Source organism: Staurois parvus, unplaced genomic scaffold (assembly GCF_062004578.1).
Source record: "Staurois parvus isolate SC_StPar_1 unplaced genomic scaffold, SC_StPar_1.0 ptg000078l, whole genome shotgun sequence".
Classification (NCBI taxonomy): Eukaryota; Metazoa; Chordata; class Amphibia; order Anura; family Ranidae; genus Staurois; species Staurois parvus.
Window position 1 is genome coordinate 8,366,000 of NW_028317874.1, and position 27,955 is coordinate 8,393,954.

At 39.7% G+C, this 27,955-nt stretch overlaps 1 protein-coding gene across 2 annotated transcripts in view; it reads right to left on the reverse strand.

Moving 5' to 3' along the window:
- Positions 1 to 3,410: 3,410 nt before the first annotated feature.
- The window catches only part of LOC149469250 (carboxypeptidase B-like), a 46,502-nt gene continuing 21,957 nt past the window's right edge, over positions 3,411 to 27,955 (reverse strand). The window contains exons 2-12 of one of the 2 annotated variants that reach the window (XM_089669548.1): positions 26,493 to 26,531; positions 26,321 to 26,396; positions 19,294 to 19,418; positions 15,620 to 15,716; positions 15,438 to 15,539; positions 13,285 to 13,386; positions 11,324 to 11,434; positions 11,148 to 11,238; positions 9,629 to 9,831; positions 7,317 to 7,401; positions 3,411 to 3,771 (exon numbers count right to left, since the gene is read on the reverse strand). In XM_089669548.1, the coding sequence (XP_089525674.1) occupies positions 3,587 to 3,771; positions 7,317 to 7,401; positions 9,629 to 9,831; positions 11,148 to 11,238; positions 11,324 to 11,434; positions 13,285 to 13,386; positions 15,438 to 15,539; positions 15,620 to 15,716; positions 19,294 to 19,418; positions 26,321 to 26,380 (1,161 nt within the window). In that variant the 5' untranslated portion in view covers positions 26,381 to 26,396; positions 26,493 to 26,531 and the 3' untranslated portion in view covers positions 3,411 to 3,586. Of the gene's footprint in view, positions 3,772 to 7,316; positions 7,402 to 9,628; positions 9,832 to 11,147; positions 11,239 to 11,323; positions 11,435 to 13,284; positions 13,387 to 15,437; positions 15,540 to 15,619; positions 15,717 to 19,293; positions 19,419 to 26,320; positions 26,397 to 26,492; positions 26,588 to 27,955 lie in introns of those variants that run through there. The other variant, XM_089669547.1, reaches the window with a different exon arrangement.

The following is a 27,955-nucleotide window of genomic DNA, read 5'->3' on the forward strand; positions in this document are numbered from 1 at the left end:
CTCCCAGATGTTTGGAGCTCTGATTCTTCTTTGGGCCCTTGGTTGGCTGCTTCACTGAGGGCACGCACCTGACGATCTCCGTGATTGCTGTGTCCTACGGACACAGATGATCCTGTGATGTGGTAAAAGGCCAATCACAGCAGCCTTTTACCACTTGATCAGCTGTGTACAATGACACAGCAGATCACCTGGTAAGTTCAGATGTCGGTTATCGGCTGCACTTTCCTCACGCTGTCACTGTACTGCCGATAACCGGCAATTGCCAGAGGACGTATCGGCACAGATCATCAGTGCCCTGATGATCCGTGCCCAGCAGTGCCAGCCACCAGTGCCACCCACCTGTGCCCAGCAGTGCCACTCACAAGTGCCCAGAAGTGCCACCCACCTGTGCCCATCAGTGCTGCCCATCAGTGCTGCCCAGCAATGCCACCCATCAGTGCCGCCTATCAGTGCCCATCATTGTTGAATATCAGTGCAGCATCATCAGTGTCGGCTCATCAGTGCTGCATATTAGTGCCCATCAGTGCTACCTATCAGTGCAGCCTCATCAACGCACATCAGTGAAGGAGAAAAATTACCTTTTTGCAAAATTGTACAATCGGAACTAAGAAAAACTTTTTTTTTTTTTTTTACTTTTTTTGCTCTTTTTTTGTTTATAGTGCAAAAAATAAAACACCCAGCTGCGAGTAAACAAGAATTTACCAGCAAAAGAAAGCTCTATTTGTGTGAAACAAATTATAAAATTTTCATATGGGTACAGAGTTGCATGACCACGCAATTGTCATTGAAAGTGTGACAGTGCTGAAAGCTGAAAATTGGCCTGGGCAGGAAGGGGGTATAAGTGCCCAGTAGGCAAGTGGTTAACAATACTCAAGTACAGTCCAGTGTAAGCTCTGCCCTTGTATTCAGAATATATGCTTTCTGTTCTGGCACTAGAGCCCTTGAACTTGTTTCTCACTCGGTAGGTCACCGACAGAAATAGAAGACAAGTCCACCTTGCTTTAACTCTTAACTTGCTGCATCACTGTTCATTCTCTGCTTGCCACTCCAGAGTGGCTGTCAGCACTTTCTCATTATGGGTATACTTTTGTCCTATCCCTATACTCAATGGAGAGCAGTTGAACCCCAAGACATTCTCCAGCTGGGGAATGCCAATCATTAAGGGACTACATGGCTGGAAGAAAGGTTCCACTGTGTCCTAAGGGTGCCAGACTTGAGTTCTCTCTTCACATAGGAGAATAGAAGATGGTGATAAAACTGGAGCGTTGTGGAAAAACTGGGCTTCTGGCTGAACAGAACTCTGCCACTTCTGGCCACAATTGGGAGAGACTGCTCATCACACATTTTGATGCCTGGCAGGATCAGACTGTACTATAGAGCACTCCCACCACTTGTAGGGAAGGAAAAGAGAGACTCATTCAGCAAGATTGAAAGAGAGAGATCACAGCAACTTCTATACCTGTCTGACTTTTACTGAATCAGAGAAAGTGTCCAGAGATGTCGGACGAGAAGGCCTGACTCAGAATCTCTGCTCTAATTCATCCCAAAGGTGTTCTAGTTCAGGACTCTGTGCAGGCCAGTCAAGTTTCTCCACCCCAAACTCGCTCATCCATGTTTTTATTGACCTTGCTTTGTGAACTGGTGCTCAGTAATGTTGGAACAGGAAGGGGCCATCCCAAAACTGTTCCAACAAAGTTGGGAGCTTGAAATTGTCCAAAATGTCTTGGTATGCTGACGCCTTAAGAGTTCCCTTCACTGGAACTAAGGGGCCAAGCCCAACCCCTGAAAAACAACCCCATACCATAATCCCCCCTCCAACAAACTATACACTTGGCACAATGCAGTCAGGCAAGTACCGTTTTGGCAACCGTCAAACCCAGACACATCCAGCAGATTGCCAGAAAGAGAAGCGTGCTTTTTCCCTCCAAAGAACACGTCTCTACTGCTCTAGAGTCCAGTGGTGGCGTGCTTTACACCACTGCATCCAATGCATTGCATTGCGCTTGGTGATGAAAGGCTTGGATGCAGCTGCTCAGCCATGGAAACCAATTCTATGAAGCACTCTATGCACTGTTGTTGTGCTAATCTGAAGGCCACACGAAGTTTGGAGGTCTTTAGCTAATGACTCTGCAGACAGTTGGTGACTGTGCGCTTCAGCATGCGCTGACCCTGCTCTGTCATTTTACATGGCCTACCACTTTGTGGCTGAGTTGCTGTTGTTCCCAGTTGCTTCCACTTTGTTATAAAACTACTAACAGTTAACTGTGGAATATTTAGTAGTAAGTAAATTTCACAGATGGACTTATTGCACAGGTGGCAACCTATCACGGTACCATGCTTGAATTCACTAAGCTCCTGAGAGCAACCCATTCTTTCACAAATGTTTGTAGAAGCAGTCTGCATGCCTAGGTGCTTGATTTTATACACCTGTGGCCATGGAGTTGATTGGAACACTTGAGTCCAATGATTTGGAGGGGTGTTCCAATACTTTTGACAGTATAGTGTATATGCATAATCCAAATCATCTGTGGGAGAGATTTCTTTGTAGAAAGCACATTCTTTGTATTGTGGCAAATCAGAAAGCACAACTTTTGGTTTTATGGGTTATAAATATAGATTGGGTTTGCTGTTATCATGGGTTCTCAGCAAATCTCTGGGATTTGTGAAGTTCACAAATTGGAAACGTTTGGCTGAAAGGTTTGCAGGCTCATGCATGAACTTATAATGCAGTGCATAACATATGCCTTAGTAAGATGAATCACAAGAGCCACAATTTTGAAGCAGTGGATAACTCACCCCTCTTTTCATAAAAGGGTGGTTTCACAGCAGACATTGTCAATGTGTGTGTTGGCTATTACAGAAAGCTGACATATTTGTTTAAGGGTGACATAAGGGATTTTTTTTAAATGTTGGTATTGGTACATGTCCCATGGTAGTGCTGAATCACTTTGCCTTTTGTTCAACAATACAAATGATCAAAACTGAATAACAAGATTCATCCACCCCTCACATAGCTTTCAATGGTATTTGCAGCAAAGTTTGCAAAACTGTTCACGAAATGAAAGTAGGCAGATTGGCTCATCTCTATTTATAGCTGTAGGTGATAATGTAGGCTATGTCTCCTATCCACAGTATACTTTAAAAATACATTTTTAGTGGGCAGAAATTAAAATGTACTGAATGTATACTTTAGTTTCCTTTATATTTATACTTTTCCTTGATGGTCTGCTTTAAAACAAGTGATTGCAATTTTGTCAGCTTTAATCATTTGTAGTTTTCATTTCAAAATAAGTGGACATTTGGAAAATGCTAACAATGTCAAATGCTTGACATCAGAACTATTCATACTGTGTATATAAAGTGTGTGTGGTTAATCAACAATATAAAATAAATGATCAAATATATCCATATTTGCACTAAATATCCTTTAATGTTATTTTCTTTCCTTATCAATAGATGTTACATTTATGTTATTCTTATCACTTTGCCTAGTCAAAAATGATTGGTATGAAATCTTTAGATAAAAATGGAGCTTTACAATTCTTATTGGCTGTATGGCATTTGGCCCCATTGGTAAGTTGTTTTTTTATGCGTTGTTCATTACGTAATTGGCAATGTATTTGACGGCAAGCATAGTTTCCTCGCAAGTGGGTTTGATCTGACTTTCGGGAAGAGCAAATCCATATCTTCCTTTGTCACGCAGCTCGAATGTGTAGGAATATTTCACACCAGCATCATAAGCCCAGTCATCGGAGCCTCCAGAAGCAGGGTCTGCAGCAAAAATACATTATTTTTTTAAAAGGTATTTATAATAGATATAGTTTAAAAAGTTGGTTCACCCAAAAGTCATATTTTAGTTATACCTTGATTCTAAAGCCAAATGAGCTAACTTGGAAACTTCAGGAGAAACATTTTTGAGCTGTAGTCCATGTCAATTTATCTGCCCCTCTGTCTATTTTACGGACTTCTTCATGTAAAAGAATAGAACAGTCCTTGCCTCCCTTAGTTCTCATCTCCTTTTTGCACCTTTTTGCACTGAATTCTATCCAAATCACAATAATGGCACAATTCAGAGCCATTATAGGCTCTATTCAATAATGGATCTATTTACAAGCATTATATTCTCCATAGTATAAAGTAAATAAAAAACAAGTAAGGGGATGTTGGGCTGAGTTTAAGCACAGAGATCTCAAATTAACCGAGATATATAAGAAACTGGTAAATGGTATAGTTCGGCGGCATCTATAAAAAGTCAAAATGTGAGTTATGGATGGATTCTTCCTTTCACAAATGTATTTTCAAAAAAATACTGTTTGTGTTGAATCAGAATAAACAGCCAGCTTCCAAAAAGATGTATTTTCATTTTGAAAAATAAGAGACTTTGAAGATTGCCAATGCATATTACCTTTCTGCAAAAGCTAATTAATTGGCTTTCTGGCTTCCATATTTGAGATGTATTTATTCAAAACATTCAAAGCAATTCACCCAATGAAAGTGCACATATATTTGTTCTTTGCTATTGGGTAAAAAATTATTATTAGGCTATTTTGTGTGCTAGCAGAATGTTTTCATTGTTTTAAAACAGAAAAAGTGCATTTGGTCACTAGATAGTGCTTAGCATCACAAGACTTTCTTATGACAATTAGCTCAATCTAGTATTATTATATGTATATAATTATACACAGAAAATACATAATTATATAATTACTATAAATGGGGCTGCACTTACTAGAAAGTAAAGTGCTACTATGTGCTTTAAAGTGCTATTTGTGTAATAAAAATTCATAGCTGTCACCACAAAATTCTATATAAATGTGTGACCAAAAACAAAATAACTAAAAACTTAACATAGATACTAGGGAAAAAATGTAAATCATAACATAGGGACATACAAGATTACAGTGTACACAAAGTGTACAAGTAGCAAGAGGACCAGGAGGTTGAAGCTTCCCAGGAATCCTCAGTAGAGAGGGAGATTGTCCCACAGGAAGTAAGGGAGCAATTGATTAAAGATAGAACCCTTGGTGGATAATGCAAAAACTAGGAAATATGACTGAAAAGAGAACTGGATCCCATTACCAACAGTATCATTGGGAACATGGAAGCCTGGAGATTAGAGGATGTCAAGGTCCTTCTAATTTTAGTATACTGACTTACAATCAGTCTATACCTTTAGGGGAAGTAACATCAGGGGCATACAACAGAGGATGCCCACACAGGAATAGATATACCTTCCCTACACGATCGATTAAGGGTCCCATCCAAGAGAGGGAATGGTGGAGGAGGGTACCCACCAAACTACAGACTACCCTATCAGCGAGGGGAGGGGAATGGAGAGTGGAAGGCTCCATACAGAATGGGATCCCCCGAGTTACTGAAACGTAGATGGGCTAGAAAGAAAGGATGTGGAGGTGGTAAGAAAAAGGAAAAGAGAATCCTACAGGAGGGGATTTTTAATTTGAGTAATGTCACATTCACAAAGGAAGAGATAAACATTTTACACCTAGGGTTAAATTTGCTCCAGGCAAGGTTTTTAACAAATTTGAAACATACATTGATTTGCAAAAATTTGTCAGCAAGCTTAATATTGAAAAACATTTTGCTCTGAATAAAGATGAACAGAATGATCTGGCTTCTAAGAATAAGTTGGTGCTTAAACCAAAACCAACCATATATGGCTGAGTATACAAGTATGGTGGAACATGATACCAAGCCATAGAAACTATCGAAATCGAAAAATGTATCCATGGTTTAGAAAAAAGAAAAGATAATGATATCCACCCTGTGGACAAAAGAGGGGGCATAGTAATATTGAGCAAAGAGGATTATGATCATGGAATGGAAAGGATTCTGGGAGATGGAAATACTTGCCAAAAATGTAAGTTAGACCCAAGTAAGAAATTTAAAGAGACATTTGGTAAATTGGTGAAAAAAGAGAAATATCCAAGGTGCTAAACAAGAAAGAAGCAAGATACCTAGTACCTAAGGCCCCACAAATCCCTATAATTTATCAGGTGCCCGAAGTCCACAAATAAAAATGCAAACTTCCTGGCCTATTGTAAGTGGGGTGGATTCCCTAAATACAAGGATTGGAGAAAATATGGATGTCTATTTGCATCCCTTAGTGAAAAAACGTCTCTTCGTATGTAAAAGATAGCAAAGATGTTATTACACAGTTAAAGGACTTGCCATTGAATGAGTGGTGTATTCTGGTGACCGTAGATATTGAATCATTATACTCTAACATAAAACAGGTAGGTGCCCTGGAGGCTGTAAAATTGACCTTAAGAGATCAAACTAATCTGGAAAGAGCACAGATGAAGTTTATTATGGAAGCCTTGCAAATGGCAATTTTAAACCAGATTAAAGGATTTAATATGGGGGCTAAATATGGATAATATTTTCTTTTAATAAATGGGAGGACATACCAGTATATAGCAAAAATTGGCCTCAACTGAAGGTGAACAAAAAGTAAATCAATGATATCTTGTTTATTTGGGAGGGCTCGTATGAAGAATTGGATGGATTCATGCAATATATTAATAATAAAAGTATGACATTCAATTCACTGAAAATAAACACACAGAGTATATTAGCTTATTAGATTTGGTTATTTCTAATCATGAAGGAACCTGCATACAAAGATCCATTTCAAGGACTCTGATAGAAATGGGTACATTCCCTCTAACATTTACCACCCTAAGTGGATCAGTGGCATACCCAGATGGCAGTATACTAGAATAAAACACATTTGTGATATGGAGGCAAATTATGATATCAAAACCTGGGTACTTACCAATAGGTTTTTAGATAAAGGCTATAACAGGAAATTGTTGGAAGATACTAGAAGAATGGTGGGTGAATTGGATAGAGAAGGGCTACTGGTAACTAAAGAGAGGGATACCAAAACTCTAGATGTGCTCTTTTCAAGATGTCATTGCTCCTCCTCCAATACTTCCATCTAGGATTTCTCCAGAGCCTCTCATATCCTTTGGAACTCCTTACCTCAACTTGTATGGCTATCTCCTACGCTATCTGCCTTTAAAGGATCCCTGAAAACTTATATTTAAGTGAAGCCTATCCAGCCTCTATCTAACAATTGGAATTGTATTTCTCGAACAACCCATCCCCACATAGTTATTCCCTTTTGTTTCACTTGTCCTTCCCTTTAGATTGCAAGCTCTCACAAGCAGCCCCCCAACCCTCTTGTCTTTTCATAAATTATATTGTAACTCTACCGTCTCCCTTTATTTGGTAAAGCACTGTGCAAACTGTTGACACTATATAAATTGTGTACAATAGTAATAATAACTCACAAATTGTAGATGCACCAGGACCATAAGTGTATTGAGTTCCATAGAGGGAAGTCAAAGCAGAAACGGCACCCTTGGCAACAGTATTCTGAAAGAACATGGAGGCACAAATGTATTAAAGAGAAGAATAAACATCCCTGTGAATGTTTCAGACTGTCATAGATACTGTTCTGGTGGTAAGTGTGATTTAAAATGGGTGTAATTTTAAATATTTGTATCATTGCTCAAACAACAGCCAACTGCCAAAATTATATTTATAACTTCTGTATAAATAAAATAAAGCTTTTGTTCACCTGCAACATGTTTGTGCTAGCTCAGTTTTTACAGTATAACAAGGATAGATAGTGAAAGAAAAAATATTATACGCTCCAACAAAGAACAGCCTATGTTCATGTATCTATAAATCCCATGCCCGGGGCGGAATTTATACTCTCTGCCTCACGGCCAGTCGAAATGTGTCACACCTTAACTGCCTTTGTGGGTTGATGAAAGAGAGGATGAAAGATTGCTCACCTACTCTGCATCAGTTCATTCAGAACCAATCTACTAGTAGAGTAGTGAAAACTATTTTATTGGCAGTTCTATCAGATCCTGAGTCATGGAGAGGCAATAGAAAGCACATAAATACCCTTCCGGTTCAATATCTGATGCCAACTAAGAGTTCAGTCCTGGGTTCAGTTCAGTCTGCTACTGAAAAGCGATCCAGTGGCTAATGAGCCACTTGGACCACTGTAATCAGAAAGCCAGCTGTCAGCTGAAAAAAAAAAAGATACCGGATTTAAAGCTGATATCTTCAGCCATGATCCTTGGAAACCACTTGAAAACCACAATGTTTATATATGTATCGTGGTCAAGTCAAGTGGTTAAACATTTGCTTTAGATATAAGTTAGTGTTCATGATCTGGCTACTTTTCTGTAATTTCATGCCCATATATTTATTTTACACTTTGGTATCTGCTATTTTGAAATAGTAATTTTACAATGGGGTTGATTTACTAAAACTGGAGCTTGCAAAATCTGGTGCAGTTGTGCATGGTAGGCAATCAGCTTCTAACTTCAGCTGTTCAATTAAGCTTTGACAAAAAACTGGAAGCTGATTGGTTTCTATTCAGAGCTGCACCAGATTGTGCACTTTCCAGCTTTACTAAGTCGAACCCAACGTCTCTGCATTTGTGCCTTTATTTTTATGTGTAAACCAAACTTATAAGGAAAACATTTAAGAATATGACACCTATACTAACAGCTGTGATGTGTAAAGTGGTTGCTATTGGGTTTATTTGCTAAAGTAAAAAAGGTTTTTTCACAGCTTTTTTTGCTGTTAGGTGGAAAATGTCACAAGTTCATCCAGTTCTACCAATAGAAAAAACAAATAAACAGAATAAATACATAGAAAACCACATATACAAAATTCTATACCCACTGTTGAAAAGAAAAACCCCTATATAAAGCATGGTCTAATTTGCTCCAGCAGGGGGAAATTAAATTCCTTCCTGATCCCCCAAAAGGTAATTGAATATTTCTTGGACTGACAATCCCTGGTATTTTTACTAATAAATTATTCCTCTGGGAAACTTCCCTTGCAAATGCAACTTCCCTTGCAAAGTGAACAATTTATTTGCCTTTAGCAAATCAATCCCAGTGTGTTCTAACGATATTCCATCAGGAGGCAAGCAGAACCATTGCTTGTTAACAAGCCAGGTAGGATAAGACAAGGAACGGGAAGATTGTTTTATGGTTTCCAGTGAAAAATATTTCCTCCAGGAACTCACATAGTTTCTAAAAGCAAACTTATTAAAATCATGATTTATCAGTAATTGGTAGACTTGCCTTTTATACACTTTCAAATATAATTTAACACAGTGTATTGGTAATGCACTGGGAATTATTTAATAAGGGAGTAGAGTATGTCATCTGATTCCTCCTGTATTGAATTGTATTATAACTGTACTGTCTTCCTTCATGTTGTAAAGCGCCGCGCAAACTGACGGCACTATGTAAATCCTGTATAGTAATAAAATTAATAATAATGTTCAGTTTGCAAAGTGTATTTTCACTTAGCTGAGGGAATGAGGTGAGGGTAAGCAAAAACTCAATTTGCAAAGAAAGACCAATCATGTGCAAGGAAAATTATAGTAATAATTGTACATAAAAAAAAACACATAATAAAAACAGGATTTTTGCTTGCATGTGATTAGGTGATTGGATTCAGCACAGCTCCACTTTATTCTCGAATTTATTTTGCTAAGTAAACAGCTTATTGTCTTTTTGTAAATCAACCCCACCATCTGGAAAACAATATGTGTTGACAAACTCACCAATTCATTGTGATCTTTAGCAAGAGATTTGGTATAAGAGTAAGGGAACAGCAGCATCTGGAGATAAGAGTGGATAGTCAGGTAAGCCTTGATGGAGCCAATGTTGGAACGTATAAAGTCAGCCAGAGCTTTAGTTTCTTTTTCAGATTCAGGAGCAGTACCGCAGTATGTGTCATCACAAGGGTTTTTAGAAGTTCCGGTTGCTTAAAAGGTAAGTATTAAACATAAAATCAGATTATAGCAGATGGGTTCATGAGTATGTAAAATGCACTAATGTATTCATTCAAAAACACTAATAGGATGTCTTTTAGACAATTTCATGTATCAAGCGCACAAGTGAATGGTATGTCATCCAGATTTGATATCTAACTGAACATAGCATCTCACTTCCTTAAATTAATAGCACATACATTTGCACAGCATTTCCAGTTACTAAATTCAAGCACTTTTTGATGGAATTCAGTGGAAGCTACAATCAGGGCTGCTGTTAGAAACTAACACCCCCCCCCCCCTGCAAAAAAACCCTCACAGCTTACTATTTATTTATTTCAGGTACTTATATAGTGCCGTCAATTTATGCAGCGCTTTACATATACGTATTGTACACTCACATCAGTCCCTAACCCTCAAGGGGTGTACCATCTAAGGTCCCTAACTCACTTTCATACATACTAGGATCAATTTAGACAGAAGCCAAGTAACCTACCAGCATGTCTTTGGAGTGTGGGAGGAAACCGGAATACCCGGAGGAAACCCACGCAGGCACAAGGAGAACATGCAATATGCTGAAATTAGGAATGAATGCGAGTGTTCAGTACTGATCGCTCACTGTGTTCATTCATGAAAGGAAGGGGCTGGTAAATGGGATGTATTTACTGGAACCTTTCCCCACTCTCCATCCTGAAGGATCCTATTGTCCTAGTGCAGCTGCCAGTGGAAAGGAAAGGAGGGAAGCTGACAGCACTGTGGGGGCCTGGGCAGCAGGGGAAAATGGGGAAATGTATGGTGCACAAGAAGGGTGATGTGGAGCAATTACTGGAACCGATCCCCTGTATGGCTCCCTCTGCAGCAGCTGAAAGCCGACAGGAAGGAGAGGAGAAGAAGTCAGCTGCTGCAGAAAGAGCCATACAGGGGATCGGTTCAAGTAATTGCCCCTCCGCTGTTCTGATCAACCTTCCTGCATACATCTGATTCACCCAGCTGCCTGGGCCCCCCTGCTGTCCTGGGCCCCCTACAGGAGGACTAGTGGTACCCCCTTATCCATGGCCCTGGCTGCAATAGTGTAATTTCACTGAGATGTCATTAGATAACTTGCATAGCTACATGTTAGACAATCTGCACATCTTCAGCTGTGGAGGAACTACACCCATATTATCAAAGCCTGTCGAGACTTACGAATATTCAAACACTGGGACATTCTTTATTTCCTATAGCTGGTCTACACACTTTACATGACTTTAAGAAATAATGCCATTTTAGGATGTTTTAAAATATTTTGGAAAAACATGAAGCCACTTACTGCACCATCCAGCATTGAAGTTTCTGTTTAGATCGGTTCCAAGGCAGGCAGAATTCTTGTTAACAGAGAGAGTCTTTCTCCACATGCGGTACTACGGTGAACATCATCATGGTTAGAGAGTTTAGCTACACTATAATATTAGCTCTTTTTGTCATTTGGTGTCACAGGCTACTTACTGTGGTCCAAGAATGCACATAACCATCAACATTCACGACAGGGAGAACATAGAAGTCCAGGTTGTTCAAGAGGTTGGTAAACTGAGCATCTCTGCCATAATTGTTAACTGCCTGAGATATGAAAAAAATTATTAATATAAGTTAACTATATCTCATACCATCTCTTTTATCCTCATTGAGGTTCAATGTCAGATCATATGACTGCATCATTTAATGTCTAAAATGTGTAAAAATTGTGAAGAAAACTTTCTAAACACAGGAGACTTTAGCCTATGGTATTGCCTAAAGTTCAAATTTACATCATCTATATACTGCAAGACTCTAACACAGACAGAGTGTATGTAAAAAGACTCTGTCACCAACTTGGTGAATGCCCCCCCCCCCCACATCCCTTAATAATAAAAATGTATGTAGCAGCTGAGGGAGGATAGAAGGGGAGTAGTATAGAATATCACTTGAGTGACAGCTCTGAGCCTGCTGAAATCACATCTATGGTGGTGGAACCCACTAGCTGTCTCAGGGCGTTTGAATGTCTACACAAGGGAGGCTTTTGCAGGTAAATAACATGCAGAAAATGCATTTAAGTGGTTCTAAAGGCAGAAGGTCTATTTTACCTTAATGCATTATTTGCATTAAGGGAAAAAACCTTCTGCAAGCACCTCCTCCCCCAACCTCCCCTCATACTTACCTGAGCCTGACCTTGATCCAGCGATGTGCATGAGAGCAGAGACTCTTTCAGTTCTCTCCCTCCTCATTGGTTCAGACACAGCAGCGGGAGCCATTGGTTCCCACTGCTGTCAATCGCAGTCAGCAAGGAGGGAGTGGGGGGAAGGGGGCCGAGCTGTGCTCTAGGTGTCTTATGGACATACAAAGCTGGTTTAGGAGCGAGCATGCACAAGTGGCTTGCTATGGTGGGCACTCGGTGGGGGGAGGGGCTGGAAGCGCTGGCAGGAGACCTGAGAAAGGGAGGATCGGGGCTGCACAGAGCAGGTAAGTATGACATGTTTGGGGGTTTTTTTGTTTTTTTTTACTTTATTCTTTGTAATCACTTTAAATGCACATAAAATCTTATGGGTAGATTTGTGTTTTCTGTTGACAGGTTCTTTTTAAATGGCAACAACTTATGAGGTGGATTAACTCTCACTCTTAATGGCACTCTATAAATTCTGCTTACTAATTTTCTGTCAATATTCAAAAATGTTTATATTTATTGAAAAAGTATTTATATAACTATAATCAAGTCTACATTAAAAGATAAGTTCACCTTCTTAAAAAAATAATAAATACACATCTTTTTGCAGGTAATAAAATGTGCATTTATTTTTTTTTACTTGGAGCCTGTAAAGCATTGCACCCGTAATCAGCAGATTTTAGGTACCATGCAGAACTTCTGCCGACTTGTCAGTATCTGTATGCTCGTACCTCGTACAGGCAATACAAATACACACTTACAGGTAGAGGCAATGAACTGCCAGGGCGCTCAATAGCAATAGTTTATTGAGAACTACAAGATGAGAGCCACAAAGGCTGTCAGTAGTTTCCAATTCAAAGAATTCACATTTAAAAAAAAATAATAGTGACAGCAAGAGGGGTGGGGGGTGGGGGGAAAAGATCCCACACTTGCTGTCACTAGAGGCAACAGAGTGGGCAGCGGCGAATATGTTACATGTTCCTCCTAAAATCAGGTGAAACATGTAACAAGTTCCCAAAGGTAAACTTGTTCTTTAAAGACCCATATGGCATATTTATAAAGCAGTAAAAGTGTTCGCCAAACATTCACTGTTGCTTAATCCACCCTGTGAATATATTTTAATATACAATAAATGACTCAACACCAGTGAATGTTTTCTAAATGTCATTGCATTATACTGTAGATATGCCCCCAAAAATACCAGCAGTTTGAAGCGTGATGATATACTCAGTATTCCCATTATAGCCTATCCTGTTGATTGTGTACTCACTTCCTTTACAAACCACTGACAGAAAGCAGGAGAGACCCATTCTCTAGCATGGAATCCACAGTCAATGAAGACCGCCTTCTTGTTTGTTCCACTTTTTCCAACCTTGAATATAAAACATTCATGTCACAAATTTGGAACCATATAAGGAACATAGAGCAGGGTCTTTCAATTATAGAAAATATGTAAAATATGAACAGACCACAAATCAAGTAAAATTTGTGTTGGCACATCATGGGGAGATCACAAAGAAATATGGTAAAAAATGCCCATTGTGTTGGCATGCTAAGGCTGGAAGCCGTACCCCACAATGAGAGATTGTCCTTCTACATTTCATTTTTAGCACATAAACTACACAGATATTGTAGGAAACCTTTGACTCCCGTCACTTGAGGAAACTGTATAGTGCATAGCCAGGGACATATCCTTTTTATAGGTAACATTATACTAGTGAAACGAAACGTCTGTGAAATGTATGAAAGGAGTACATGGTGGACTAAAAAGCAATGCTCACAGTACAAACGAAATACAGACTGTCTAAAATGGCTCTCTGTACTCACTACACCTTGTAATAAAACTTCCTTCTGTACATCTCAGTAAAGAGATTTTTCCATTCATGTGGAGTGGAGGAGGGTTTAAAAATCATCATAATCCTAATACACAGGCATGATAGGTGGTGAGATTCTCTGCAGAGCTGGTCAGTACTGTATGTGTATTTGGAAGCTCTGTACCTCTAGTACAGCTTTCACTAAATGTCGGACTGCAGTCCGAACCGTCAACCCCACATTCTGCTGAGTTTGATCCTCACTAAGCTTCGGTCTTCGGTTGTTAAGACCGCAAGTGTTATAGCAACCAATGATGTCATGTGTGCCTGCCCCCTGCAGCACACTTCTCCTCTGCCAGCTCCGGCCCCCTGCCTGCCTGCTTCTAATGGATTCTGATAAGCTATAGTGAGACTCTGATGGGGGAATCTGGTGTATAGGGGCACTCTGTATGGGGCACACCTGATGGATAGCGACACTCTGTATGGGGCACACCTGATGTTAGGGGACACTCTGATGGGGGACACCTCATGTAAGGGGACATTCTGATGGGGGACACCTCATGAAAGGGGGGACATTCTGATGGTGGACGCCTCATGTAAGGGGGGCCACTCTGATGGGGGACACTTCATGTAAGCCGGAACACGCTGATGGGGGACACCTCATGTAAGGGGACACTCTGATGGGGGAATCTGGTGTATAGGGGCACTCTGTATGGGGCACACCTGATGGATAGCGACACTCTGTATGGGGCACACCTGATGTTAGGGGACACTCTGATGGGGGACACCTCATGTAAGGGGACACTCTGGTGGGGGACACCTCATGTAAGGGGACATTCTGATGGGGGACACCTCATGAAAGGGGGGACATTCTGATGGGGGACACCTCATGTAAGGGGGGACACTCTGATGGGGGACACTTCATGTAAGCAGGGACACGCTGATGGGGGACACCTCATGTAAGGGGACACTCTGATGGGGGACACCTCATGTAAGGGGACACTCTGATGGGGGACATCTATTGTAAGGGGGGACACTCTGATGGGGGACACCTCATGTAAGGGGGGACATTCTGATGGAGGACACTTCATGTAAGGGACACTCTGATGGAGGACACTTCATATAAGGGGACACTCTGATGGGGGACACCTGATGTAAGGGGGTACACTGATGAGGAACACCTGATGTACAGGGCACTCTGAGGGAGACACCTTATGTAAGGTGGTTCTATTTTCTTTTACTTGAAATGTGGATGTGATTGGCCTACTTTTATGTTTTATTAAAGAGAGATTCAGACCTCGGGTGGAAGAGAATTTTAGCAACCTGACCTCCTTGAATTTTAATTCATTACCCCTGCTCCAGAGTGCCTTCTAAAGAAGTATGTAGAGCTACAGGCCAGAGAGAGTAAACAGCTCAGTGTTCCCCATAGCCATTCAAAAGAGGTGAGAAATTTCCGTTAGGCTTTAGGACAGCCAGGAATACACAATGCATAATCAGCCCTACTCTACTCCACTCCACCCAGGAGAAATGATTATTTCTTGTGAACTTGCAATATATTTAAATACTACCAGCTATAAAGGTGCACTGGTAACAATACCGACAGTGAAATTACCTTAAGTAAATACATAGGACGCCCCTGGTATGAGGTTCCAATCTGAGAGCGAGACACCAGAGATGGGTTCTGAGCGGCGATGTTAGCAGACCAGGCATTGATCTTTGGGATACACATATTTTAATTAGAGGGCATGAATACTTAATATACAATGCATAGCGAGCTACAGTAGACATACATACAGTATCAAGATCATTGTATTTTTCATAGCTGTGTACTGCACGAATGTTGCTATCGCGCTGCTTGTCCAGTGCCACCTGAAGGTCATCGATCATAATTCTGAAGAAAAAAGCAGATAACAAATGTTATACATTTTAGAAAAACATAGCTGTAGAAATCAGATGGTTAGTTAGCTGTCTGACCTGCCTTTGTTCCAATATGTCATTTATAGCGGTCTAACCATCCACTATACTTTGCCTACGTATGGATAAGTTCATCATTTTAGTCCTAGTGTTGTTTTAAATCAACCTTTACCTCAGCACTGCTTTGTATGCAGCCAGTCAGAGATGGAATCACTGGCTGTTTATGGTCCAGCTCAAGGCCAAGTAGTTAAGCCCTATTCACACCGGTTCAACATGTCATGCGATTTGACAGTTTCAAGTTGCACCCTTGTCATCGGAGTTGCACCAATTTTGAAAGTAGTTCCTGCACTACTTTTTGCAATTTCAGGTGCGACTGGCAAGTTGCACCTAAAGTCGCACTGACATGTGACTTTGAAATCATGTGACTTCAAGTGAGTCAGTGTGAACCAGGGCTAAATCAACTTCTGGGCTTTTGATCATGCTACAGTTGCTAAAAGATGGCAACGCACCCTGGTATTACAACAATGTTTCTGCATTCATGAAAAAATGCAATAATGTCTCTCTGATGGCACTGGATGTCCAATAAACTGCTAAGGTCATGTTAGAAGACACTAGGCTTATTCAAATAACTGCAATATTTAATTATTTTATGCAGATAACAGCAAAACATAGATCGCTATTATACTGTACATGATCTGAACAAGAAATTAAAAGTGTATGTCAAGTCAAAACTTTTTATTTTCTTTTAGGATAGAAAAAAAAAGATTAGGAACCCTGTTTTTACTCTATTTGGGGCTCCGTTAGAGCGATTTCCCTTCACTATCTATCATCTTACTAACCATCACAGCGACACTGATTAAAGTAAAATAGAATCTCTAACAGCACAACGTAATGAAGCGATAAGAAAATCTTTTTTACTTAGAGTATAGCAGGGCTTAAAAAACCCACTCGCCCACTCGCCAAATGCGAGAAGAAATTCCTCTGTGGCGAGCGGCGAGCAGCGAGCACAGATGAAGCTTGGAGCGACTGCACCTGCGCTCCAAGCCTCATTGTGAAGCCAAGTTCCGGTTTACAACTTATGGTTTCCGACTTCTGCAGCACGACCGCTGAGGGGATAGGTGCAGGAGAGGTCCGCTCTCCGCTGAGAGGAGACACCCTTTCCACTGCCACGGGGGACTCGGAGGGACTAGGAGTAAGTACTGTATACAACATGTACTATCACTATAATGGAGTATAGGGGAGCTGGGATATACATTACTCAGTAATGTATATCCCAGCTCCCCTGTACTCCATTATAGTGATATGACATGTGTACAGTATGTATATCCCAGCTCCCCTGTACTCCATTATAGTGATATGACATGTGTACAGTAATGTATATCCCAGCTCCCATGTACTCCATTATAGTGATATGACATGTATACAGTAATGTATATCCCAGCTCCCCTGTACTCCATTATAGTGATATGACATGTGTACAGTAATGTATATCCCAGCTCCCCTGTACTCCATTATAGTGATATGACATGTATACAATAATGTATATCCCAGCTCTCCTATACTCCATTATAGTGATACGACATGTATACAGTAATGTATATCCCAGCTCCCCTGTACTCCATTATAGTGATATGACATGTATACAATAATGTATATCCCAGCTCTCCTATACTCCATTATAGTGATATGACATGTATACAGTAATGTATATCCCAGCTCCCCTGTACTCCATTATAGTGATACGACATGTATACAGTAATGTATATCCCAGCTCCCCTGTACTCCATTATAGTGATAGGACATGTATACAGTAATGTATATCCCAGCTCCCCTGTACTCCATTATAGTGATATGACGTGTACACAGTAATGTATATCCCAGCTCCCCTGTACTCCATTATAGTGATATGTCGTGTACACAGTAATGTATATCCCAGCTCCCCTGTACTCCATTATAGTGATATGTCGTGTACACAGTAATGTATATCCCAGCTCCCCTGTACTCCATTATAGTGATATGACATGTATACAGTAATGTATATCCCAGCTCCCCTGTACTCCATTATAGTGATATGACATGTACACAGTAATGTATATCCCAGCTCCCCTGTACTCCATTATAGTGATATGTCATGTACACAGTAATGTATATCCCAGCTCCCCTGTACTCCATTATAGTGATATGACATGTGCACAGTAATGTATATCCCAGCTCCCCTGTACTCCATTATAGTGATATGTCGTGTACACAGTAATGTATATCCCAGCTCCCCTGTACTCCATTATAGTGATATGACATGTATACAGTAATGTATATCCCAGCTCCCCTGTACTCCATTATAGTGATATGACGTGTATACAATAATGTATATCCCAGCTCCCCTGTACTCCATTATAGTGATATGACATGTATACAATAATGTATATCCCAGCTCCCATGTACTCCATTATAGTGATATGACATGTATACAATAATGTATATCCCAGCTCCCATGTACTCCATTATAGTGATATGACATGTATACAGTAATGTATATCCCAGCTCCCCTGTACTCCATTATAGTGATATGACATGTATACAGTAATGTATATTCCAGCTCCCCTGTACTCCATTATAGTGATATGACATGTATACAGTAATGTATATCCCAGCTCCCCTGTACTCCATTATAGTGATGACATGTATACAGTAATGTATATCCCAGCTCCCCTGGGAGTGGGGTTGGGGGCGGACTGGGTAAGGTTGGGTGGGGCAACTGGTGGAGAGTAAGTTTTGTGACTGGCTGGTAGGTCTGGACTCAAAATTGTAACCCCTGAAGTATAGTAATTGTTACAATCCCTGTCAGTTTTTTAAATTTATGTTTGTGTTCCTGTTGCAGATTTTCCTTCAATTCCTTTCTGATGAAACCTTTGTCACTGGAATAAAAAGAGCTACTGTACTTTGAAAAAGTATTCATACCCCTTGAAATTTTCCACATTTTGTCATGTTACAACCAAAAATGTAAATGTTTTTAATTGGTATTTTATGTTAGACCAACACAAAGTGAAACATAATTGTGAAGTGGAAGCAAAATGTAAATTTCTCTAACAGAGCACCAGACTGCAGTAAATAACAGAAGGGATAATCCTCCCACTCTAACCAAAATCCCCCGAAAAGTTTTGGCCAGAGAATACTGCATAAGTGTCAACCATTCATGAAAGCACGTTCAATGCAATTCAGCATATTTGAAATAAAAACTGGTATAAATGGTACCATTGCATCGATCTATGTCTGAACACCCCCAACTTGATCCCATCTTGATGCTTCACACATAATTTACACAAAACAAAAAAGGGAAAATCTCCCCTTTAATTGAATGGCTAACATAGAGCCTTACTACTTAGTGTCATTCTGTAAAAATTGCATGTTAAATGTATGCTGCATTCTTATAGAAAATACTGAAAAAAATGTATATCTGAAAGATATCAAGGACATTGACTACCTTCTTTACCTAACTTCTATTCAGCATATTGTTTTCTCCAGAGGTTGTCATTTAACTTTAAAGTTCAACTTACTCAAAGGAAATTCCACTCTGCTCAAGCATGGCCTGAACATCATAGACCACATGGCGCTCAGCACGGAAGTCGACACGTCTGCCTGGTTCTACAAGATCCACAGAGTCGGGAGCCCAAAAGTCAAGCTGTTATGTAAAATGAAAATAATAAACCTTGATATATTCCAAGTAAACATTTCTACTTTCAATAAAAGTATTATTAAAAGTACAGTGATTATGGAACTAATGAAATACAGAACAGTGATGGTGGTATCTTTAAATCAAAATGAGGCTTGTTTGTTGACATGAACCCTCTATTGTTAAACATAGGGACAAGCTGCCATAAAATCCTCACGTTTGCATTACATAAACAGACTTTTTAGGGATGCTACCAGTATAAGCTCATTTATACTTCAGAGATTGCCACAAGTAGACAATCTCTGCTACACACTGCAGTTATATTAGTCAAAAAGCAATATTTTAAACATCATTTGTCAGTTTTATTGAGGTTATTATATCCTATAAATAAATATAATAATCCAGACATAGCTACTTTAAGTGAATTTAGTTTCAGATCAGGAAGGAAAGGTTAGAACATGGATAGGCAAGTTTGGAACTCCAGCTGTTGTTGAACTACAAATCTCATGAGTCATTGCAAGACTGACAGCCATAGGCATGACTCCCAGAGGCAGAGCCATTCTAGGATTTGTAGTTTCACCACAGCTGGAGCGCTGAAATGGTCTTTCCTTGTGTTAGAATGTCTTTCCTCTCTACTACTATAACACAACTACCTTAATCTAAATTAGGCAATGGCTTAGCTCATTCATAAAAATAAAGCAATATAATGCTGGGAAGATGAATGTAGGAAGGTATTAGGTGGGGTGAGAAAAATGGCATGGTTGCTATACAAATATTTTGTCAAATAATGGATAGGAATGTTTCATAATATGCATGCAAAGTACTAAATACTGCATGTTCTTTTCAGATGTGACCACTGACCAATTCAGTCCATTCTAAGATATAACATTATATTTCTTTATCCAAAACAGATGTTATACACAATGCCAGGGGCATTGTTGGCATACCCTTTATTGATGTTAATCTCCTAAATGCAATACAAGGGACTCTGTTTAAATTGTTAAAGTGCCATTCCATATAATGCACTCATCTCAAGTGTTACTTAGTACATTGTGACACTACGTTCTGGTTTAAAAGTATGTCAAGTATGTATTTGTAGCACCCTCATTAGATAGCTAGGGGGAGCTAAGTTAATTATTTTTCAGTAGGAGGCTGAATAGCAGCTGGGAGAAATAGTTAGAGGGGTAAAATTTTGGTCAGGGCTGGGAGGCTCTGCAGATAAGCACTCTGGAACTTCCCCCTGATCTAGACTTGGAGAGGTCTCTAGAATTCAGAGGGTGGGAGTGAGGAGGAACTGTTCTGCACTCTCAAGGGATCCTGGCCAATCCCCAAGCAGGAGGCTTGGCATGGGGTCAGGATAGCCCTTAAGAGTGGTTGAGCCTACTCAGCAACAAGGAGAGTTTGGGTGGAAGATGGAGTAAGCAGGATGGTGTGTGGAGCCTGGGAAGGGTCTAGGAGAAGGGCCTACCTAAAGGTGGAGAAGCTAGAAGGAAGGATCTCTCAGCCTCATCGTCATCTGAGAGAGGGCAGCCTGGGAAGCAGGGAGGGATCCAGCTCAGCATAAGGCCTGAAAGCAGCCACCAACCCACAAGTTTGCAGGAGAGACTAAGTGAGTAATCCCAAACCCCCTGAGCCAGATAAGGGGAGAGGGCATTTGGATGGGAAACCTGACTAGCCCCCATCTGGGACTGCTGATCTTCAGAGGCAAATTCCGGGTCCTCTTGCCCACGGATTCCCTCAGGTAGCTGGTTGGAGAGGAGATTTCATCTGGGGTCTGAGGCCGGATAGCTCTCCAAGAAGAGAAAACTTGTACATAGTTCCAGGACGTTGTCCTCAGTTCAACGGTTCCTTGGGCATCCCATGTATCCCTCATCCCCATCCAAGTTTCAATCCCCTAATAAAATCCAAAAAACCAAGTTCAAGGACTGTTTACTCTCTCTGGAGTGCAAGGCTGGAAGGAAATGCGTGTTTCCTGGCTGTGGAGGACTATAGGGGGCTCAAAACTCTATTGACTCTTAAGGGGGTAGTGCTACATATTCTTAACTCAGAAACACATCTTCTATTGCTCTCAGCCCCCTTTAAATCTCCAAATTATTATTTTTTTGCTGCTGTGATTTAATTTCCTGTTACTGGGTGACTTACTTCTTTTTCTATGGTCACAATGTATGTAGGAACTTTGCCAGCCTCTTTTGCTCACTCCGGAGATTGACTATAAACAATTGGATGTCCAGCATGCATAAAGCAGTGCGCATGACCCCAACTAGAGTGATAATAATAAAATGTAATCATTCCCCTTCACATTCTCCTAATCCCTAATGTTTCATAAAATCATAGGAAGCAGCAGGTCTTTGTCATTAATGATTTGCTTACTTTGGAACAAATGGTATATAGGAAAGTGTTAATGGAACAGTAAGCATGCAAAACAATCATATGAGAAATTATAAGCACAATGCATTTCTACTGTATTACCAAATGATTTGAGTTTTCTTTTCCGCTATGCAAGGACAGAGACACTTGAAGTGTGTTTATTATTCAGATAAAAAGAACAAAATGTACATCTACAATACAAGATTTAAAATGCTGTCACAAATAATATTCTATGCCTGAAAATGAATCCTTAGACAAATTTGAAATGCATTTACAACACAGCACTCATAATATTTTATAAACACCTCAAAATGTTTTACATAAAATAGTGTTAAAGTAGAACTATAGGCAAAACATTTTTTTGGATAGAGTAAAGGAGGGTTATCACCCGTCAGATTTTTTTCACCATCTGTGTCCCACTGATATACCTTCACTTCCTGTCCCATAGCCAAACAAGAAGTGAGCGTAAATCCCTGCAATTTAAGGGAATCCCTTGGGGAACCCAAGGTTACCAGTCCCCATTGGAAGATTTCTCTTTTACGTTTCTGGGGACAACCTAAAATTTGGGTTTTCCTTTTACTTTCCCTTTCAATGATAATGGAAAACATGACAAATAGAGACAGTAGATCTCCCAAATGGGGGCACAGACGGGAATAAAAACAGGTGTTCTAATCCATCTCCACTCTATCCAAAACTGAAAAAAAAATTGTCTTTAGTTGCACTTTAAACTCTCAATGTAACTGTGCTCTTTGCATTAATCTCCATCCAGCTAGTAGCTAATACATTTTTATTTTCTCTTATTATGTCCCAAAGTCACACACCAGAGACTACAAGTCCCATAATTCCTTGTGCATTGTCCATGATGCGCATGCGTTGGCCAAGCACAGTACCAGAGTGCTTATACTGTGCATACGCTGGCTGAATACGGTACCAGGGTGCTTATACTGCAAATACACTGGCCAAACATATGCATTTCAGGCACTTTCCAGTGTGTGAAGATTCATTCCTGACCAGGGGTGTGCAAGTCGGGGTGATTCCAGGAAGACCCTGCAAGGCAAAGGAGCCACCCTGAAAGGTGGAAATGCCACACACCAGACTTTTGAAGGCTCATTATGCTGCAAAGACTGCAACAAACAGTGGACAGGAAACAATGATAATGTAAGATATGCTGTATTCTTTTTTAAATGGAGGGTTTAAGAACATGTTAATAAGTTAGTACTGAATGATTCATGTGTAATTACATCCGAAGGTTTTTTTTCTCTGAGCTCTAGAAAGAAAGGCAAAGGATTAGAATCTCTGCCAGTCTTTATTGTCCAGTGGTTCTCATTGGGGGGATTTTCCCTCACTTGCTGTTCTGGTGACCACTTCCCTTGGGTATTTTCTACAACAGGGATGCAAACAGCAATAAAGAGAACCTGATGAGGTTTGAATGCTTTACCACTCTGCAAAAAAAATTATTGCTTGTATGTTTCTTTCTTTGTGGGATTGGTGTCACTGGCACAGTAAAAACTCATTCACACATGTGTTCTGTGTGTTAATACTCGCTTTGCTGTGTGTTATCTTGCAATAAGGCAGCCTGTTATTCTTGAATGGGCTGCTAACGCACTGCAATAGACCCCAAAACACACATTATCTACAGCAGAGCACCACAACGCATGGTACTGTGTTGTCCCCTAATATGTAGTGCGTTGGGTGCAATTCAAAATGAATGGCCCCACAAAGCACTGCAGTAGAATATGTGATAGGTCATCAGCTCATCCCCCACAGTTATTACCTTTTGTATCACTTTTAGACTGTAAGGTCTAACAAGCAGGGCCCTCTGAATCCTTCTGTATTAAACTGTATTGTAACTGTATTGTTTGCTCTCATGTTGTAAAGCACTCCGCAAACTGTAGGCGCTATGTAAATCATGAATAAAATAAATGTAGGTTTTCTTATTTTAAAATGAGGTGCAATGAGAAGCACAATCACATTTATCAATGTATCTAATACAATATTTACTGGGTGAATGGACTAGCTGTTAGGGGCTAGTCACAAGTATAGTAAAAAAATTATAGAATAGTCTACATTTTTCATTTATGCTTATTCTGCTATACACAACATGTTGGGTTCTTAAAGAATCAAAGAACAAGAAACTGCGCTTATGTGATAGAAAATATTGTGCTCTTATATTAACATTAAGCAGCAGGCTCTGCTATGAGATATTTTTCATAGACTATTAGCAATGGTAGTAAATAGAACCGTGCTATGCTCTAGCAAAATGTAAGTGTCAAAAATTGCATTTCAAACCATAAACATTTTTGTACTCATTACTATATAATACAAATGCCAAAAATTACATAAAGTCGATAATGTGAATTAGTATTTCCAAGTGTTCATTTGGTTACAAGTGAAAGTCCATAAATATTCAGCTCAATTCAATAATGAAGTGAAGGCCACTACCTGGATAATATGAATGCATGCTTACTGGCTGTAAGTGGCCTTCTGATTAAAGAAAGATTGCAAAAGCTCTCATGTGTCAACTGTGATAGGGATCCCTAAGGATGTTCTCCAAGTGGAACTGGTCCACATATCTCCTCCACACTCACATAAAAATATAAGGACAAAGCACGCCCATGGGCGGACTGACCATTTGGAAACTGCCCGAGGGCCCAGGGTCAGTAGGGGGCCCCATGAGATGCCCCTGGTACCTTTTTCATAGGCTTTTTTGAGTTTTTGGCAAGGACACAGGGGCTCTATGATCCCCTATTGCCCAGGGGCCCCATGAGTTGTCAGTCCACCCCCGAGCACGCCCATACTGTAAAATCTTCTTATACCATTTATTAAGGATTAAAATCATACTAATAGTGTTCAAATAGAAGTTGCGCAATATAAAACATTGCTAGCAGGAAAAATACACATACTGCCCACTCTTACGGGAATGGTATGCGTGCTGACCAACCTTCATGCTGACGTTATCGTGTTCCTACGTTCCCGGAAGAACAGGCGGTATGTGTATTTTGCCAGCTACGAGTGTTTTATATTGCGCAACTTCTATTTGAACACTGTAAGTGTGATTTAATCCTTAATAAATAGTATAGGAAGGTTTTACACTATGGGAGTGCTTTGTTCTTAGCGTGAAGATTTATGAATTATCATTGGGAGTGACCGGTTCCTTTTGGAGAACATCCTTAGCAATCCCTATCACAGTTAACGCATGAGAGCTTCTGCAACCTTTCTGTAATCAGAAGGCCACTTACAATCAGTAAGCGTGCATTCCTAATATCCAGGTGGTGGTCTTCACTTCACTACAGAATTGAGTTAAATGGTGGTAGACTTTCACTTATAACAAAATGAACGCTTGGAAATACCTATTCACATTATGGACTTTATGTAATTTTTGGCATTTTTATTATGTAGCAATGAGCACAATTATGTTTATGGTTTGAAATGCAATTTTTTGCCACCTAAAATTTGCTAGAGCATAGTGCGGCTCGATTTACTACCACTGTTGGCTTTTTAGAAATACACAATATTAAGAAAATGCAAGACATTATTGGTATTCTTGTGACTCATATTTTCCTTCACTAACAATGACAGATATGAAACAAATATTACTGTATATGATGCTTGCTGTGATATACCATTCTGTTTTTTAGCCTAGAAAACATTTTATTCTATAATGAACAATGGGCCATTGAGATTTCTTACTACTGTCTGCAGAGTTTAGCCTAATGGAAAATAAACGCCATTTTATAAACTGATCTGCTTTTTGTATCCTCAGGCCTGCTGTAATTATCTGATATACTATATATATATATAAATTCCATATACTTAGATATCCATAAACAATAGTCAACCATAAGGTTCTGGGATAAATGATTCTTAAAGTGTACCTGGGGAAAAAAACCTGTAAATCCCAACATGCTTTTTTATTGTTGCTCTGACCTGTCCCCTCACTGGTCTTATAACTGATCTATTGCTGTGATGGCTGGATATCCCTAGTGATGATTGCTTGACCTAAATGGATAGTCAGTGATATGTTGTTCCATTTTTGTACATAGCTGGATTTCATAGCAGCAGTTCGCAGAAAAGTGCAACCACTGGCAGCAGAAACTTGCAACTTAAAAAAAGAACATGATGTCCTATTACAGCAGATAAAGCCTGACATCCACATATCTTTAGATAGCGGTTATCTTGCAAAGTAATGGAATATAGAACGACAGCATATAAAATAGTTTTCAAAAGTCTCACCTTTTGAGGACCAGTTCCTCTTGTACAAAATACTGTATATATACCATTTAACGTCCAAAAGTGCTTAGATTTGAACAAAATGTTAATCCTTAGTTCAAATTCTAAGGTATTATATTGGCATTTTCAAACTATATACAAAAATAGTGCATAATGATCTCCAGCTCTCTGACTATTATCGCCAGGAGAATGGCAAGAATATCCGTTGCCTAAATATTTTGTACAAAATATAGCCCCTCGTTTTCAACTCAGAAAGTTGGAACGCATAAATAAATGTTCCGTTGGCTTGGAGGTAAATCAAATAAACAACATACCTTTGTGTGTTCGGCCAGGGATTTAATAAACTGTACTTGTGCATATGTTTGTGGAAACATACGAAATACTTTTTCCCTGAAACATACATAAATGTAAAAAACACACATAAAAAACTAATAAGAGTATTTTCATTGACTTAAATTATTACTATATAATGTATTTCTTTCTTACCCATGAAAGCTCCGGGGCTGAGCAGACACTGCTGCAATACTTGCGAGGATGAGTATGGTCCACATGATGAAAGGAAAGTAAAGGAAAGGAAAGAATGAACTGCATCTATTGTTTATATAGGTTGGTCAAGTTGTTTTTCTAGTATATGATTTGCTAAAAAAAAACTGTATGCCTGTCTGTCTGTATGATTAATTACAGCTGTGGCCTTGCTCTATTAACTAATGACGTATTTTTCATACACCTGTGTTTTAATATATCATATTCAATACAGTGGAAATTGCTTTTTTAAACTGTTACCCAGAACGATTACTGAATAATTACTCTATACACTTAATTTTCCCTTATTTTTGTAATGATTAATTTTGCACAAGTGTGCTGTTTTACTACTAAAACGTAAAGGTTGATTTACTAAAGGCAAATACAGTGCCCTGAAAAAGTATTCATACCCCTTTAAATTTTCTAAATATTTTGTCATGTTATAACCAAAAATGTAAATGTATTTTATTGGGATTTTATGTGATAGATCAACACAAAGTGACACATAATTATTGAAGTGGAAGGAAAATTATAAATGGCTTTCAAAATGTTTTACAAATAAATATCTGAAAAGTGTGGCGTGCATTTGTATTCAGCCCCCTTTACTCTGATACCCCTAACTAAAATCTAGTGGAACCAATTGCCTTCAGAAGTCACCTAATTTGTAAATAGATTCCACCTGTGTGCAATTTAATATCAGTATAAATGCAGCTGTTCTGTGAAGCCCTCAGGGGTTTGTTAGAGAACATTAGTGAACAAACAGCATCATAAAGGCCAACAAACATACCAGACAGGTCAGGGATAAAACTGTGGAGACGTTTAAAGCAGGGTTAGGTTATAAAAAACTATCCCAACCTTTGAACATCTCACGGAACACCTTTCAATGCATCATCCAAAAATGGAAGGAGTATGGCACAACTGCAAACCTACCAAGACATGGCCGTCCACCTAAACTGACAGGCTGGGCAAGGAGAGAATTAATCAGAGAAGCAGCCAAGAGGCCCATGGTAAGTCTGGAGGAGCTGCAGAGATCCACAGCTCAGGTGGGAGAATCTGTCCACAGGACAACTATTAATTGTGCACTCCACAAATCTGGCATTTATGGAAGAGTGGCAAGAAGAAAGCCATTGTTGAAAGAAAGCAATAAAAAGTCCCATTTGCCGTTTGCGAGAAGCCATGTGGGGGACACAGCAAACATGGGGAAGAAGGTTCTCTGGTCAGATGAGACCAAAATTGAACTTTTTGGCCTAAAAGCAAAACGCTATGTGTGGCGGAAAACTAACACTGTTCATCACCCTGAACACACCATCCCTACCGTGAAACATGGTGGTGGCAGCATCGTGTTGTGGGGATGCTTTTATTCAGCAGGGACAGGAAAGCTGGTCAGAGTTGATGAGAAGATGGATGGAGCCAAATACAGGTTAATC